This window comes from Sminthopsis crassicaudata, chromosome 4, assembly GCF_048593235.1.
Source record: "Sminthopsis crassicaudata isolate SCR6 chromosome 4, ASM4859323v1, whole genome shotgun sequence".
In the NCBI taxonomy this organism is placed as follows: Eukaryota; Metazoa; Chordata; class Mammalia; order Dasyuromorphia; family Dasyuridae; genus Sminthopsis; species Sminthopsis crassicaudata.
In genome coordinates this window covers 272,367,696-272,386,716 of record NC_133620.1, presented here as the reverse complement: position 1 = coordinate 272,386,716, position 19,021 = coordinate 272,367,696, and the positions used below count along the sequence as shown (strand labels likewise).

Genomic DNA, 19,021 nt, shown 5'->3' with positions numbered 1-19,021 from the left:
CTACTAGTACTGGTTTTTAAATACCTTTCCAAAAGGCATCTATCCCAAGAAGACCAATAAAGAGTAGTTGATTTTAGATTACCAATCCATTCAGATGTGTTTCTAATCACTCACTTAGTAGCAGAGGAAGGATGGTGTCTCATTGTTCCTGTTCTTCTATCAAAGGAAACTATCAGTCTTTCCAAAGGTAATTTAATTTGTATTTATCTTATATTTATCAGTATGTACATAATAAATAAATATAAGGGGAATAAATACAAATAAAAACAACAAGGTAATTAAATATAAAGTAGTTCATGAAGGATACTAGTAAGTGAGAGGTTTGGGAAAAATATGTATAAGATGATTTTTAGGGACTGAATCTTGAAAGAAAGAAAGGAGTTCTAAGAGCTAGAAATGAAAAGCAAATACATTACAGCCATGTGGGACAATCAGAACAGAGACACAGAAATAGGACATGGAGAAACAAAGAGAAGGCCATCTTGACTGAATCTAAGGATACAAAATGAGGGGTAACACATAATGAATCTGAACCAGGTTGTGAAAGGCTTCAAAAGTAAACAGGAGATTGTTTTATTCCCAAGGCAATATGGAGCCACTGGAGTTTATAGAAGAAACAAGTAATATGGCTAGACTTGTGCTTAAGGAAAATCACTTTGGCAAATTTGTAGAGAATGGACTGGAGTGGGGAGAACCTTAAGACAGGCAGTTCAATGAAGAAGCTGTCTAAGTAAAAGGTTGCTTGAACTCATGTAGTAGAAAGAAGAGCGTGTATGGGAGGCTAAAGTGGCCTTCTCTGTTCCTCACATTTGAGGATGCCTTCCCCGCCCCCCATGACCCCGACATGGTACTTCATTTCCCATACCTGAATTGTGGTCTCTTCTCATTTCTACTCTAAAGATTGCCTCTCTTGCTTCAAAAGAAGAATTATAAGATTTTGGAGTTGATTGGATATGTAGGATAAAGGATTATGAGAAGTGGGGACTAATACTGAAGAATGGTAGTGCCTTCATCAGAAATAAAGAGTTTTGAAAGTAAGATGTTCAACTGTAAATGAATCTGTAATTCTCAGCAATACAATGCTCCAAGACTACTCTGAAGTACTTATGATGAAAAATTCTATCCACAACCAGGAGAAAGAAGTGATTGTATCTGAATACAGATTGAAGCATATTTTTTTTAACTATCCTTTCTTCCTTGAGGGTTTTTTTTTGGAGGGAGGTGATCTATGTTTTCTTTTGCAACATGACTTTTAGGGAAATATTTTATGCAACTTTACATGGGTCTCCTTAATGGAGGGGATGAAGAGGAAAGGGAAGAATCTGGAACTCAAAAATTTTAAAACAAATGTAAAAAATTGTTTTGCATGTAACTGGAAACAAAAAAAATATATATTTTTAAAAAAGAAAGATGGATGAGTTTGACATAGGCAAATAATGAGTTCTGTTTGAGATGGTTTGAGTTTGAGATGTCTCTAGGACATCATTTGGAATTTCTAAGATGTAGCTAGTGATGTAGCAGTAAGGTTCAAGGAAGAAATACAGACTGGTTATGTATATGATAGAGATTATAAAATGCATAGAAAGGATAACTGAACCTATGGGAACTTAAAAAGTCACTGAAAAAAGAGAAGTTGCTCAGGGACAAAACTTAGGGGAGCAGCCAGATTTAGGGGCCATGATATGGTTGATGAACCACCACTGGAAGAGAATTATAGAAAAGAAAAGAGCTGGGGATTCTGTCAAGGGCTTTAAGATGAAGAGCAAGCATCTTGGGGAGGGAGTGGGGGAAAGGGGAAAAAATTGGAACACAAGGTTTTGCAAGGGTCAGTGTTGAAGAATTATCCATGCATATGTTTTGAAAAGCAAAAAGCTTTAACAAAGAAAAAAGATGAAGAGCGAGAGGTCCCAATTTTCTCATAAAGCATGAGGTATAAAGCTGAGAGGGTGGCTGAAGGGAGAAATGTGGGAGGCTTGGAAGAGATTTGGAACAGCTTCTACAAGAGTGAGATAAAGGAATCAATTAGGGAGGAAAAAAAGACTGTCTTGCTGCTGTGATAGTCCAGTTGAAGGTGGATAACAGGTATTTATAATATGAATATAATAAATGTATTTATAATTGATGCAGCAGAATTCTTACAGCTCCATTTAGCAGAACAGGAGTAGAATAAGTGAGGCGGGATAGAAGAACAAAAAGGGAAATGATTTAAGAATAAAAGAGTGGGTACAGCTGAATTAATTAACTAAAAAATCAAGATTGAAAAGAGAAAAAAATAAAGTCAGAGCAGAGGAAATAGCCTGAGAAAATCCTGAAGGGTCAAAGGATTAGATTTCCATGGATACATATCAAGACTCTTTCATACATTGAAGAACTGATGGTCATTCCACCGTAAGAGGGTATCAGAAGAGGCAAGTTGCAGAGATCACAATTATAAATTGTTTTCTGTCTCTCCTCTAAAAATATGCCACAGTTCAACTTGGGAGACTTTAAAATGTAGTTGATAACAGTACTGAACTTGGGAGACAGGAAGATGTGGGGGCTTGAAGACTTTACCTCTACGGGCTGCAGTTTCGTCACCTTCAAAAGGAAAAGGGTGGAATTCAATGATTTCTAAGATCCGTCTGTTGTTAGGTGATTTTAACATAAGAAGACATCATTATTTTAAGTCCAGTTTGGCCAAAATGAGACAACTCATTCCCTCTCTTTCTCCCTTCCGCCCTTCTTTCCTTCCTTCTTTCTTTCCTTCCTTTCTCCCCAAACTGGAAGTGTAGCAACCATTCACAGCCTTGTGAGAAACAGCTAGCATGGAAACTAACTTACTGGGTTCCCATTCTGAGCTGGTTTGCCCTACCTTCGGTTCACATATTGCTGGCAGACTTAGTGCAGCTTCTGATTAGCTTTCTCCCTACTGCAGCTCAGAACTCCAAAACTCAAGTAATATACCGGCCTCAGCAACCCCAGTAGCTGGGATTACAGATAGGCAACATCCTGCCAAGCAAACTATTTCTTTCTGATGGTCCAGACGAACTAGAAGAACTTTTCTTCAAGCAATTTTCCAAACACAGATGGGGGTTATTATAGAAATCATTATGAAAACCTAACTGTAAAGCTGAGTATGTGTAGCCATAGACATAGAATGAAATGCACACACACATATATATACATGTATATACATATATACATAAATACATATATATGTGTGTGTATATATATATATATATGTATATATATATATATGTATATATATATATATATAAAATCAATTTTTTTTAGTTTTAACACCACTATACTTTGCAACCAAGTGGGGAGACCTGGATTCTCATTCTATCACTAATAACTTTCTTATGTAAGCACTTTTTTTTTTCTGGATAATTGGCATATGTGGCTATTTATTTAAGGAGGTATGTGATGGCCTCTGGTGGTACATAAAAAAAAAATCAGAACACACACACAGTGTATAGGCTATGTGAGTATTTCTCTCCATATACATGCATATGTATATATCATGTGTGTATATGTGCACATACATACACATATGCACAAAGAGATCCACACATACAGAGTTATAGGTTGCATAAAGAGGATTCCTCATATAGTATGAAGGAGCAGTAGCAAGAGGTAAAAGAGCATTTAACTTATGGACAAATTAGTCATTTAATGTTCCTTTATTCCTGGCCCTTGATCTGACTCCAGGCCAGGCTGAGAGGAATCATTCTGGTCAGACGGCTGGAAATTCCACCACATGGAATGGTGTTGGTGGTCTCTTCGCTCAGGTCTGAGGGGGGAGCCCACACAGTGAAAGGCCTTCTCATCCCACTAATGAATGCGCCCACCCACATAGGACCCAGTTCTCTCCCTACCCCTCCTCCACCATTGCCTTCCTTTCTGAGCAGCCACCACCACACGCCAACCCCATGCCCGCCCAAGGATTCATTTCAAGAACATCTCTGAGCCATAAATTATGAGTGTTCCTCTCCAATAATTCAGCCTCTGGAGATCAGCCCCTGGACAATTCTGAGAGGAACTAAAGTGGCGCCAGTAGGCCCTCAGACAGGAGGGAACGTGAAATTCTGCAAGATGCCCAAGCCCTCCCCCTTGAGCCCTGAGGAGCATCCTCGGTGGAAGGTTGGATGCACCAGACCTATGTTTGTTTTTCCTTGCAAGAATTTTAAGCAAAGTAAAAATGTAGCTTGACTGACAAACAAACAACAACGAAAAACAAAAACAAAAACTCAATATCAACAACCAAGGCTGGACATTTACACATTGGAGTTGCCAGGGAAGTTGGGCTGAAGGGTGGCTTTGTGACCAGGTTGGGTTTGGAGAAAGCACCATGTGGTTTATGAGGAAGTGAAAGTAAGTAGACAGTCACATCCTTATCCTCACTGCTCTAGTGGGACTTGTTGGACCACCCAGTTGTATACCACAAAGATAACAGCAATGGGGACCTTCTCCTCCTCTCCTCCCAATCCCATTCCCTCAAAGGAAGGGAAACAAATAATCACATATTGGGATCCAGATACCTTCGTCCACAGGAGCTGCTTGATGAAGGAAGAGATAATGGATCACTGGTGAGTGTCGCCCCACTTTCCCAATTTGGTGAAAAATCCTCTTATTCATCTCAAAGCCAGAAAACTCCCAAAGCAATTATGCCCAGAGCTAAGCAAACTAACTCAGGGTCACAGGATTATAGATTTAGAGCTAGAAGATGCCTTAAAAGTAAGCCAGTCTCTAATTGAATTTTTACAGATGAGGAAATTAAGGCCCACAGAGTTTGCCACTAGCCCATGGACACACAGATAGTAAGTGGGAGGTTGTTTGTTTTAAAAAATGCCCACAAGAACCTCAGGAATGGAAGCAGTTTGGGGGTGAGAAGAGATTTGGCATCAGAGTATTTGAGGTCCAATGCCTGCTTCATTAAGCAGCTTCTTTCCCTTCTTCCTCTACCACCCCATTGGTCTGGCTCTCCCTTGGTTCCAAGAAATGCTTTCTCTTTGACAAATAGGAATAATTACCAGGATTACAATATCAGGATTCCCTCGAATCCCTTCATTCACTCTAGTTTTGGTGTCAGAAAAATTAGATTTGCATGCTGACTATGCTGATCACTCTTGTGTTACCTAGAACTAATTTTTTTTTTAATTCAACAAATACCTATTAAGTGGCTAATAAGCATTGGGTTAAGTACCTGTCTAGTGGTCACACCCAGTGTGTGCATATCTTCAGTTACCCATGAGATATAAAGGGGCAGGAGGATAATAGTAGCTGATATCTAAACATCTGTTACCTACAGTATCCCACTGGAACCTCCTGAAACTTCAGGAGATGACAGCCTGAAGCATCACTCTCCCCATTTTAGCTGGGGAGTCAGCTATAATAAGGGAAGTCAAAAATCAGAATTTGAACCAAAAGCCTTTGGTCTCCACTTCTGGCATTTATGGGCTTACTAACACACTTAATACTTCATAGTACTTAATACTTGTACTTAATACCACACTAGCTCCTAAAATAAGTCTTGAACTCCAGAGATGGCTTCTCAGATTTCACACAACCCAGGATGTGACCACTAAAAGGAACTTTTATCCATTCAGTCTGAGGGGCAGCTACAAGTACAAGGGATAGAGTTCTGAGTCTGGAGTTCAAATCTGACTTGTGGGCCTATGTAACTGTGTTTGCCTCAGTTTCCTTATCTGTAAAATGAGCTTGAGAAGGAAATGGTAAACCATTCCAGCAAGTTTTTCAAGAAAATTCCCATGACTGAAACAACTGAACAACAACAGTCCAAACGATTTTACAAGTAGGGGAAACAAAAGTATAGAAAGACTACAAACCATTCACCCAAAGTGATACAAGTTAGTGAAAGAGACAGGTCTAGAACCTAAATTAGTCTCTTCTCAATCTACTTCTCTTCTCATCCCCACTCTGTTCTGATGTTTTTTGTTGTTTTTTTTTTTTTTTTCCTTCTTAATCCCTATGGAAGGGGAGGGGGAGTAAGAAAGAGAGACTGTGGAAAGAAGGAAGGGATAAGCAGAAGGAATTGAGAACTTAGAATAATAAATACATGCATTTTCTTTTTTACATCATTTGGCACTTCCTGGAGATCTGGAACAGATTCTCTATCCTTCTTACTTTTATGATGCTTTAAAGAAAAAAAAGAAAAGAAAAGAAAAGAAAGAAAAACACTGATCCTTTGATAGAACCAGGAATCCTACACTTCCACAAATAAATACATATATCCTCGCTTTAATCCTTTCAAATCCTTTTTTATTTTAAGCCAAAGAAATTAATTTAAAAAAAAAAAAAAAAAAAAAAAAAAGGAAAGGAAAGGGGGTGGAGAACAAGAAGAAAGCAACTGGAAGTTAGAGGATATCCAAGTACTTTCCAGCACCTCAGAAGGAAAAGTCAAGCTGGATCTGTGCTCAGAATCTCCTTCTTTGGGTATGATGACACTAACAAAGAACCAGGCTGGACTGTGTGTAAGAAAGTCCTTGAGGGGCTATGACTGACAAGCTAAGCTTTGCGTTCTCTAGCATCGATCCCCACAGCTGCCAGGAGAGGGCAGCACACACAACCCTATAAAGAGAGATGGGAAAGCAAAAGATCTGGTCCAACTGCAAGACATGAAGAGGTCCAGAATTCATAATTGATGGGATTTGGAACCAAAAGCATTCTTGGAATCTCAGAGGTCATCGGATCATATCTTTAGACTTTAATGATCCTAGAAGCCTGTGCTTCTCATCCTGAGGCACAGGTTAAGTAATGTACCCAGGTCTCCCAGCCAGTATCTACAGCAGGATTCAATCTCAAATGCATACATGCTTCCAAGACCTTCATTTTACAGAATGAAAACTGAGGACTAGAAGGGTTAAGTTACTTGTCCAAGGTCACTCAGGTGGGAAAGATCAGAGGAGAGGTTTGAATCCCGTGTTCATGCTACTCTGCTCACCTAGACTAGCCCCTTTATTTTACAGAATAGGAAAGTAAGATCCAGAAAGAGGAAGAAATTCTGCTCTCCTAGATCCTTGAGGACAGGGTTTTCTTTCTTTCCTTCCTTTATTTTTTTGTCATTGTATCCCCAATACTTATCATAAAGCATATGAGCCACCTGATAGGTGTTTGTTGAATTAAGAGGAATTGTCTAAGGGAGCATAGAAGCAAGCAGCACAGTCAGGATGCAAACCTAGTTTTGCTGACCCCAAATCTAGGGGGTCACTAAGTAAAGGGAGTGGGGGGAATCCTGATGTTGTAATCCCAGTAGTTATTCCTATTTATCTAAGAGAGAGCATTTCCTGGCACCAAGGGAGAATCAAGCCAATGGGTGGGAGAGGAAGAAGGGAAAGGATAAAGGATGCTTTTCTACACAGGGGCAATTAGCTTTGGTGGCAAGGACAGAGATGGAGAGCAGACACTGGAAATATTGTTGTCCACCTCTCACTCTATGCAAAAAAAAAAAAATCATTGCTCTTTTAATAGCATTATAACTTCATAAATAAACACATATATCCTATATCCTCTCTTTCATCTTTTAAATTCCTTTTTCCCCTGAGGCAATTGGGGTTAAATGATTTGTCCAGGGTCACACAGCTAATAATGATTAAGTGTCTGAGGCTGGATATGAACTCTGGTCTTCCTGACTGTAGGGCCAGTTCTCTATCCACTGTGCCATCTAGCAGCCTCTAAATTTATACGAGATGTATAATAAAAGACAAAGAGGGGAGCAAGAAGAGACTGGAGAGTAGGGGAAACTAGGCAAGGCTCAGACAGTAAGGTGGCACAGTTGATACTATCAAGACGACTCCTTCCCGAGTTGAAATCTGCCTTCAGCCATTTCCTAGGTATGTGGCCCTGGGCAAATCACTTCATCTTTTTTGCCTCAGTTTTCTTATCTGTAAAATGAGCTAGTGAAGGAGATGGCAAATCCGTCCAGTATCTTTGCCAAGAAAAACCCACAAAAAGGGATCAGAGTTGGACATGACTGAAAATTACTGAACAAGCACCTTCAAGGCTCCATTCTTTTATATTAAGTCGCCCCAGAGTTCTAATGGAGATAGACAAATTTTTCCTTATATCTTACACACAGAACATATAGAGGCATGATGACAGGAGGAAGATTTCTTACCATCAATATGCCTTTCCCTAAAACCCTGGGCACCAACATAGGTAGTTTGGGGGATGGGGTGTTGGGGAGAAGAGAAAGGAAAAAAAATTCCTGCCCAAGTCTTGAGCTTTGGCTTCTTCTTCTGGCCAATGGGGACAAATATTTGTATCACTGAGATACTGTTAAGCAAATTGGCTTCCTTTGCATACATAGATAGATATACACATATAGATATACAAATATATGTATATACATACACGTATATGTATATATACATGTACACACACATTCCTTTGTACATGTTTCACAGAGGAAAAAGCCAACATAGCTACTCGAAGAATGAGGAAGAGGAGGAAGAAAGCAAAGTCAGGCTAAAATACAGAAAAGAAGGGTAGTAAGAACTTGGTATGGGCAAAAATCACATAGAACTTGGAAGAAAAAGAAGAAATTAAAACACACATACACCCAAAGAGAAAACTTCCGCAAGAATTGTAGGAGTTGGAATGTGCTAAGCCTAAACTAGGAGAGGCAAGGGAAAAAGGTAAATGTCATTATTCCATTGCAAAGGAGAATATGAACTAAAATGAAACATGGAGGAGAATGAGAAATTAGAGCAGGCTCCAAGAAGTGAAGGGAAAATAAGGGTTAGAACAATAAGTGGGGAGGGGAAAGAAGGAAGTATTGGTTTGTGTGGCTTATCTTTAGTAAGGGCTAGAGAAGGTGAAGCAAAAGGAAAAAAAAGACAACTTAAAAGTAGATTAGTACATTCAAAAGAGCCTTGTATTTGGAATCAGACATCCTGGGTTCGAATCTTGATTTTGTCACTTGCTACCTGTGTGACCTGGATTCTCTGTTTCTTTATCTACAAAATGAGGGGATTGGACTAGATTGCCTCTCAGGGCTTCTTTAAATCTATATTTCTACTATTTCTAAAAGTGATGGGAACATGGGAAAATCTCTTTAAAAGAAATGTGTTGGAAGGGATTCATTGCCAAAGAAGGAATAATTTCCTAGTTAGAGATCCTTTAGCAAAACCCTTAATATAATTTAATTGTAATATATCCAAAGGACATACTTATGGTCACTAAAATTCTGAGAACTGAGGAGTTTATGAATTTCAAGATCAGGATGGGGGAAAAAAAAAAAAAAAGATTTACAAGCATTTCTTACACTTACAGAGGATTTTGCTCCTGGAAATGGTGCTTGCTATAAAAAACCAAATTTGACTTTTCCATAAAAATGATAAAATATTAGGGAGGCCTACTCCTGACATCTCCCTTTTTATAGAAATAATCATAACTATTTTTTTCTTTTTCTTTTCTTTTTCTTTCTTTTTCTTTTTTCTTTTTTTTTTTTTTTTTTTTTTTGAGGCTGGGGTTAAGTGACTTGCTCAGGGTCACACAGCCAGGAAGTGTTAAGTGTCTGAGACCAGATTTGAACTCAGGTCCTCCTGACTTCAGGGCTGGTCTCTAACCACTGCGCCACCTAGCTGCCCCTAATTATAACTATTTAATCAACAATAAAACTTTTCAAAGTATCTACAAATCAGTAAAACAGGTCAATACAGTAACATCATATAAAAATTATATTTAATATTTTTATTTTAAAGATGAAAGTAAAGAAGACATGGGGAGAGATGGAAAGTCATGGCAAACATCAGGGAAATGTATCTCCATACCTACCTTGACTTCAGGCACAGAAGTATGTGGGAGTGCAGCTTAGGTGAGGGAGGGGACACATATTTTTGGATGAAAATTCCCCACCCAACCAGGAAGCATGAGGACATAGCAAACCCCAGGTGTCAGCATCATATTTTGCCTATGCTGCTGCAACCCTGAGAAGTACTAGACATTCTAATATTAGCACAGATAATAAGGATTGTCCAGCAGTTTTCTGAGAGTAGCTCCAGTTTCACTGGGAACCAAGATGTTTAAGACCAGATACTAAATCTTACAATCTTATGACCCAGCTCTAATTTAAAGAGACTATAGCTATTGGAGAAATGTTAGGATTCTTACAAGATGCCAAGTCACTGGAACCAATAGAGACAATAATTATCTAATTCAGTATGATTGATCTGATCCTACAAGGAGATGTTATGGGCCAGAACTTGAAAACAAGGTACTTATTTACTTAGTTCACACTTTTAAAGGAGTTCGCACCTAAACAGAACAGAAGAGACTGAAGGGGAGAGCTAATGATGCCATAGCTTCTGCTTATCTCTATATTGCCTGTAGACAAAAGGGTATTCCTAGAACATTTAAAGAAATATGTGCCCCATCACGGATTTCCAAGAAAGAAATAAGCCGGTGTTTTAAGCTAATTTTGAAGGCTTTAGAAACCAATGTGGATTTGATCACAACGGGATTTCATGTCAAGGTTTTGTTCAAATCTTGGTCTTCCTAAACAAGTACAGATGGCAGCCACGCACGTTGCCCAAAAAGGCTGTGGAGCTGGACCTGGTGCCCGGCAGAAGCCCCATTTCTGTGGCTGCTGCAGTGATTTACATGGCTTCCCAAGCATCTGCAGAGAAAAGAACTCAGAAAAGAAATTGGAGATATTGCTGGTGTTGCTGATGTGACAATCCGGCAGTCTTATAGATTCATCTGTCCTCGAGCTCCAGATCTGTTTCCTGCAGACTTCAAGTTTGACACCCCTCTGGACAAACTACCCCAACTGTAAATTGCTACATGTATGTTAAACTATCACGAACAGTGAACTTGCCTATTGTAAGAACTCCAAGCATCCCTATAGCACTCAATGTTTATTGACAGTTATCACAGACCGTCTTGTATTAAGAATTATCTTCTTGTGAATATAGGTCACCTCTCTCTAATTACATTGTGAGCTTCTTGAGGGGACAGTGTCCTGTACACTTCCTTGAATATGACAAAATGCTTTGAGCACAGTGGTTAGTAAATATTTGCTAATTGATAGATTGTGCCAAAATGCTCTTCCATTGTGAGTGTTTCCCTAGGAACAGGATGAGATAACGGAATAAATCCATTGTGGAAAGAAATGAGAGAAGGAAACTCTAAACAGGTATGGAAATAAAAATGATCCATGGACACTTCTTATAGATGGAGAGGACCTCAAAGAACAGGCTCATTTTACAGGTGAGGAAATTAAAGTTCAGAGAAAGGAAAAAAATTGGATAGAGCCAGAAAGATAATGGGTCAGCAGGTCGTATTCCTGATAAATATCTTTCAAAATAGTCCAGTCAGACATTAAATTCAAACAACAAAACAAACAAAAACAAACAAAAAAACCCCAAAAATAAAAATAAACAAAACAAAAATATTTCTCTTATTGTTATTAAATCATTTTAGTCATGTCTGATTCTTCATGACCCATTTGAAGGTTTCCTTGACCAAAGATACAGGAATAATTTGCTATTTAATTCTGTAGCTCATTTTATAGATGAGGAAACTGAAGCAAGTAACTTGCCTAGGGTCACATAGCTAGTAAGTATCTGAGACCAGATTTGAACTCTTGAAAATGAATTTTTCTGATTCCACTGGGGACACCTTTCAGCTTAAGCCATGGAGCTGAGAGTAGAGACCAAGAGTCCTAGAATTTGCATTTTTTTCTGCCCTCACCTCTCGTGTCATGATGGTTTCTCAATCCTTCCAAGAAACTCTAACCCCATGGTATATGGTATAATGAATTTGGAGTTAGAAGACGTGGGCTCAAATCCCAGGTCTACTTTGTGCCATCTTCAGTCGGCCATAACCATTCTGGGCTTCAAATCCAAGGATGTGCTGGAGCCAGCTTGCATAGACTCTCAAAAATTTGTCTGTTAAATTTTCAGTGTGAACATTTACACCTCAGAAATCAGCAAAGGCTACAAAATCAGGGCTTGACTACTGTTGATTGTCTAAATTTAAGAAAGTGAGGAAGAGAATGTAATAATGCAGATTAAACTTAAAATTGTCAGTGCTTATATTTTTTGTTTTATTCTGAAGTCAGTTATGAATTACCAGTATATCCCTATAATCAAGTCCCCTCACCTATAAAATGAAAAAAAGTAAATGAAAAACTGAGCTGGACTATATAAGCAGTTCTTAAAAGTGTGGGGGGACAGAAAATAGAATCCCTAGAATCTGAAAAATCTGAGTTCAAATCCGGCCTCAGATACTAATTATGTGACCCTGAGAAACCACTTAAACCCAATTGCCTTAAAAAAAAAAAATCAGCATGGTCCAAGGGTCCCTCTTGGATTCTCTTAGACATGTTTCAAAGAATCAGTAAGATCAAAACTAATTTCATGGTAATAGTAACTTATTATGTATCTTTTTTTTTACTCTCATTCTCTTCTGAGTATGCAGTAGAGTTTTGAAGATGTTACATGACACGTGGATTACAGATTTGGCTACAAGCATGAAGATTGAGTTATCTCATCTATACAACTATATTTCTGCTATTAATCATCATATAGATATATACATATATACATATATCTATATATGTATATATGTATATATATGTAAATGACTTGCTAAAGTCACATAGCTAGTAAGTGATAAGTGTCTGAGGCCAGATTTAACTCTGGTCCTCCTGACTTCAGGATTGATGCTCTATCCACTGCATTATCTAGCTGCCCCTAATCATCACACACCTTTGATGTTAATGTTTGGCTACAAACCTAAGTGATGCTAAAATACTCAGTGTAGAATAATTTGTGACTCATGCTTGATCCCATAACAATTGGGTTTACTTTTGTACTGATGGCATAAAAACAATTTTAAATTTTACATTTGCAAAAAACATAAAAGTGATACTTTTTATCATTTTTTGTCTTGGAAAATACAGTTATTTTTCATAAGAATATATTATTTGTTTTAACATATAATGTCAATTCATTTAATTAATTAATTTTATAAAGATTTTAAAATTCATCAGTTTTAATTTCTAACATGATAAATATTGATAAATAAACAAACAAAAATTCTTTGAAGTGCTCAATAGTTTTTTTAAAAGAAATAAAGCATTCCTGAGACCAAAAACGTTTGAGAATTGCTGTGATAGAGAACTTTTAAGGATACTTCTAGATCTAAACTATTCTAAAAGAGACCATAATGAAAGCAAAATGGACTTCTTCAAACTACATTATCTAACACATAATCAAGCTTACAAATTTAACTACTCCAGAATATGAGAATCCTTAGCACTGTTCAATTTTTTTCCCCCCCTGAGGCTGGGGTTAAGTGACTTGCCCAGGGTCGCACAGCTAGGAAGTGTTAAGTGTCTGAGACCAGATTTGAACTCGGGTCCTCCTGAATTCAAGGCTGGTGCTCTAGCTGCCCCCAGCACTATTCAAATTTAACTGTGCAACAATGGACACTTGAGAACCAAACTACATCCCTCTTTCATTTTACAGGTGAGGAAATTAAAGCTCTCAAGCTCAGCAATTTTAAAAATAACGTTAGAGTATCTACAACAGGGTCTCACTGACAATTTCCCTTATCTGTGGCAATGGTGGAAGTGTGCAAAAGCAAAGAGGAACATCAATACCAGATGACATTTGACTGTAGATTTCACAAATGGTGATGAGAAAAAATAAAGATTGTGTGATGAATACAAGACAGCAGGGTCCTGAGTCTGGATATTACTCACAGGCATTATCTTGTTGCTTTGTGTTCTTAATGTATGCAGAGAACTTGGAGAAGATATCAATCCCAGCTGTGTTGGATTCCCTGTGTTTAGCAGCCAGTTTGGGGTACCTGGAATAGAAGAAGATGGGGGCCATAAATGGTTGTTTCTGATGAAAAAAGGAGAACATAATGAGCAACATCAGTATTATTCAGTATTTTAGACCAATAGATTACTTTAAAACTTTTTTTTTCTTTTTACAAACTGGACCTGTAATAGATGAGATGGAATGGCTAGCCACAGCTGATAGACAAAGAGATTTGTCCAGGGTGAAAAAGCAGAACTTAGTGGTAAAACTGGTATCTGGACTCATGGTTTGTAGCCCATGTAGGAGCTGATAAAAGTAGAATTTTTATTTTCCAAAGGAAAAGAAAATCACAAAGTAGCCCATTAGAGTTGTTTCTTAGAAACTTAGGATATGTATCAAAGCCAGAAGGGTCTTAGAAAATGAAATGGTATAACATTGCAGAGAATTTCAGAGCTGGAAAAGAATTTAAAATATAGAATATTGGAGCAAGGGACATGGAATGTCGGAGTTGGATGAGACTTTAGAGACCATCTAGACCAACAAATTCATTTTGGAGAGGAGGAAACTGAGGCTAGTTTTTGGGATGATAATCTGTCCTCCTCCAGCCTTCCTTAACTCTTTGTGGCTCTACTTGGGATTTTTTTGGCAAAGATATTGGAGTAGTTTGCCATTTCCTTCTCCAGATCATTTAATAGATGAGGAAACTGAGGCAAACAGAGGCAGATGACTTGCTTCGAGTTATACAGCTGGGGCAATGTCTGAGACTAGATTTGAACTCAGAAAGTCTTTTTTGACTCCACATCCCAGATTTTAGCTGCCCTCTACTCTAGCAATTGTCCTTCATCTTTCCTTCTTTTTTTAGTAAATAAACTCGTTTAGTAAATTTGGCAAATTTCACTCAATGCCTCTAACTTATTTTCCCTCTTATTCTTCTAAACGCTCTTCAGGCTAGCTTTTTAACCTCATTATTCAATTAAAATCACTACCTCCTAAATTACCAGTGATATGTTAATTGCAAAACCCACTGGTCTTCTCAATCCTTAATCTTAACTTCTCTGCAGTCTTTGACACTATTATTGTCTTCTCCTGGACACTGTCTCTTGTCTAAGTTTTCATGGCACCTCTTCTGTGGTCATATCCTTTGTTGTATCTCTCCCAAGGATCATCCCTGCACCTTCTCTTCTCCTTCTACACTGTCTCATTTGGTAATCTCAATAGCCTCCATGCATTTATCTATCATCCAATATGCAAGATAATTTTCAGAACTACTCTTCAAGCCCTAACCTCTCTCTAGACCTCCGATTCTTATTACTCTCTGCATCTCATGAAGCCATCATGAATTGGAGTACTAATTTAAAACTCAACACGTTGAGAAAGAAGTCGTTATATCTTCTTCTTTTACCCTTCAAATTCTACTTTCTTCCTTACTACCTTCAAAGGTACCACTCACACTCACAAAGACCCACAAATTCAGACTCATCCTTGACTCTTCACTTTCACTCACCCCACATAATCCACCTATCATCAGGTATTATCATTTTTACATATGGTCTCCCTTATACATCTGTCTCCATTTACAAAATTGTGGCTCTAGTGCAGATCCTCAAACAACTTAGACTATTATAAACTACCTAGACTATTACAGACAACTGCCAAGACTTTTAACAGAAGACTTTTAATCAACAATTCTTGCCCCATTCCAATTGATCCTCGGTACTTTGAGCAAAGTGACCAGCTGGATTCAGAAAAAACTGTTTTTAGTTCTGGGTGGCTGGACAGTTGAGTGTTAGTTACTCTAGATTCTATGTGTGTTGCTGCTCACTTCTCAGTCTGTCTTCATTATGTTATAAAAAAAAATAGAGCTCTATATTTGTATATTTTATATATATCTGACTTTAGTCAGGATACCTGAATCTGAATCCTGCTTCAGATACTTACTAGCTGTATAACCCTGTGCAAGTGTTTGCCTCATTTTCTTCAATATAAAATGGGGATCATAAAAGCTCCTACCTCTCAATTGTCTTGAGGATTATATGAGATAATAATTGTAAAGCACATGATAAGCACTATATAAATGTTAACTATTATTAGTATTTTCTCACTTTGCAAACTTTGTTTTAATGCATTTTTTATTTTTAACATCCTTTTTTTAAAAAATTGAATTCCAAATTATTTTTCCTCCTTTTCCCTTTTCCCCATTGAGATTGCAAGCAATATGAAATCAGTTCTACAGATGAAATCATGCAAAACATTTCCATATTAGCCATGTTTTTTTTAAAGCAATAAAAATAGAGTAAAATGGGAAAAACTCAGACTTCGATTTGTATTAGAGTTCATTTCTTCTCTCTCTGGAGATAGAATTTTTTATTGTGAATTCTTTGGAATTGGATCATTGTATTGATCAGATTACATAAGTTTCACAGTTGGTCAGTGTTGTACAATATTGCTGTAACTATGTACAATAACTTCTTAGTTCTGCTTACATTATTCTGCACTGATTCATATGTTTTCCCAGGTTTTTCTGAAACCATCCCCTTGTCATTTCTTAAAACACAATAGTAGTACATCACATCCATATACTACAACTTGTTCAGCCATTCCCCAGTTGATTGGCATCCCTTCATTTCCCAATTCTTTGTTACCACAAGAAAGCTGCTATAAATATTTTTGTATATATAAATCCTTTCCATTTTACTTTGATCTCTTTGGGATGCATACCTACTAGTTGTATTTTCTGGGCTAAAGGGTTTCCACAGTTTTATAACCATTTGGGGCATAATTCCAAAATATTCTCCAGAATGATTGGCCTAGTTCCTAACTCCACAAACAATGTATTAATGTCCCCATTTTCCACACCCCCTCCAGCATTTGTCATTTTCCTTTTCTTTCATGTTAGACAGTTTAATAGGTATGAAGTAGCACATCAGATTTTTAATTTTAATTTTAATTTGCGTTTCATCAATCAATAGTAATTTAAACCATTTGTGTGTGTGTGTGTGAGAGAGAGAGAGAGAGAGACAGAGAGAGAGAGAGACAGAGACAGAGACAGACAGAGAGAGAGAGACAGAGACAGAGAGAGAGAGAGACAGAGACAGAGAGAGAGAGAGACAGAGAGAGACAGAGACAGAGACAGAGAGAGAGAGAGATTATTGATAGCTTTGATTTCTTCTTCTGCAAACTAGTCATATCCTTTAACCATTTCTCACTTGGGGAATGCTTCTTATTTTTTATAAATCTGACTCATTTTCCTATATATTTGAAAAATAAAACTTTTAAAAGAAAAATTTGCCATAAAAATTATTTCTCAGTATCATGTTTCCCTTTTAATTTTGGCTTAATCGGTTTTGTTGTGCAGAAAACTTTTTAATTATATGTAATCAAAATTATCCATATTTCTCCAACCATTGTTATTTGCACATATGCCTCTTAGTATCTTTTCAAATGTATCTTACTTATTTTCTATTTAATCAACTAGACTATAGACAGGGATAATGTTTTAATACGTCTATGTATTCTCCAAAGCACCTAGCACAATGATCAATAAATACTTTTTAATTGATATAAACTGATATTTTAAAGTTAATTCCTTGGCGATTAGCATCACTAACTGTTAACCTGATTGGTGGTCTTTCACTAATATAAGTTGTACACAGGTAAAAAAAACTGAAAAAATATTACAAAATAATTGTGGGGAAAATGTAGAAGTCTGGAGAAGACTAACACTCATGAGAGTAAGAAAAGAATTCCTATAGACAGTTGAAATGAGTCTTGAAAGGAACTAAGTATTAACAGAGCTATAGATGAGGAGGGAAAGCATTACAGAATTGTATGTTATGCATGGAGAAAGCATACATTTCAATGAATTGGAGACTACCCCCAGTGACCACTCAACTCTGAAAATATATGTAGGTCAGCAGACTCTCACAACTGAACTCTTCTCTCCAAAGTATAAGAAAAAGAAACTTCTCTCCTGAGCCACTGATCAGAGCCCCTGACCAGAGGTATTCATATAAAGAATTAGCAGGAAAGGAAAATCCCAGACAGCTGTGATTTAAAGATGTTCCTAGTTTCACATGTTGGGAGTGATTTTTATGTCTTCTATTAACATTTCAAATAATTCCCTTAAATACCAGCAGAAGGAACATTGGATTGGTTGCTGATCTAGAATTTCCTTTCAATATAGGACACACCCCTAAAAATTAGATTTCTCATGAAAAAAAATATCTAAGATTAAAAAAAATGAAAATTCTGAACAAAATAGTTATGATGAATTTTTTTGAAATTTTTTTCGTTCAAATTCTTAATTTGTCTTTTTATTGTTATCAATTGCTTTTTTCATTTTATCCTTTTCTTGTTCTCTTACTAATGACATGATCTTAGGACACACTTGTATTTAGTATAAAGTAGACATAGGGAAAAATTTGTAACCTATAATAAAGACCAGTTCGGAATATCCCAAAAATGGAGAAAGCAAATGGTCTAGTGGAAAGAAAATGAAATTTGGAGTTAGAGAATTTGCACTCAAATTGCAGCTTTATCACTTATTATTCATTATTGACCTGCAGAAAGTCACTTAACCAATTGGAATTCAGAATTCGCATCTCTAAACTGAAGAAGCTCGCCCTAGATGCCTTAGAAGTCTTTTTCAGCTCTAGATCTATGATCCTCTGATATATGGTACAACTATTTAAGATGGTGGGGTGCATCAAGAATTTTATCTCTGGGGGCTTGACAACCAATGGAAGACAGAGTCATGGACAATACAATGGATTACATCATTGAGTTGAGGGACTATATGTGCAATAGAATCTACATTATAGAGCTTGCTACCAATCTCTACCCATAAGGGAATGGGCAGGCATTACAAATCCTTCCATATTATATTGAGAGGGACAGTTTTCTTGCTAGGACATAGATATCCTTTGGTGGTTCTTATGCAAAAATGGTGGCCACATTGTTGGAGGGACGAGCATGCAAGTATGATTTAGGGCTTAGGATGAAAAATCTGAGCTTAAAAAGTACCTCATGAGAGAATAGGGTCACAGATACGAACCAAAAAGAACCTCACAATCCATCTTGTTCAATCTTCTCATTTATAGATGAGGGGACTGAAGTCTGGAGAGATTAATGACTTGCTGTAGGTCACACACATAAAAGTGACAGCTGGGATTTAAATCCAGTGCCTCTAACTCCAAATCCAGAATAAATTTTTCCATTATACCATGGCTTCTCACTGTACCACC

General features: G+C 37.3%; 1 protein-coding gene and 1 pseudogene across 4 annotated transcripts in view; one reads left to right on the top strand and one right to left on the bottom strand.

The window, feature by feature from the left end:
- The window catches only part of CLIC5 (chloride intracellular channel 5), a 241,100-nt gene that overhangs the window by 31,119 nt on the left and 190,960 nt on the right, over positions 1 to 19,021 (bottom strand). For all 4 annotated transcript variants that reach the window (XM_074310752.1, XM_074310755.1, XM_074310754.1 and 1 more), the window contains one exon: positions 13,715 to 13,821. In XM_074310752.1, the coding sequence (XP_074166853.1) occupies positions 13,715 to 13,821 (107 nt within the window). The remainder of the gene's footprint in view (positions 1 to 13,714; positions 13,822 to 19,021) is intronic.
- Positions 1,926 to 10,867, top strand: LOC141566904 (transcription initiation factor IIB-like; annotated as a pseudogene).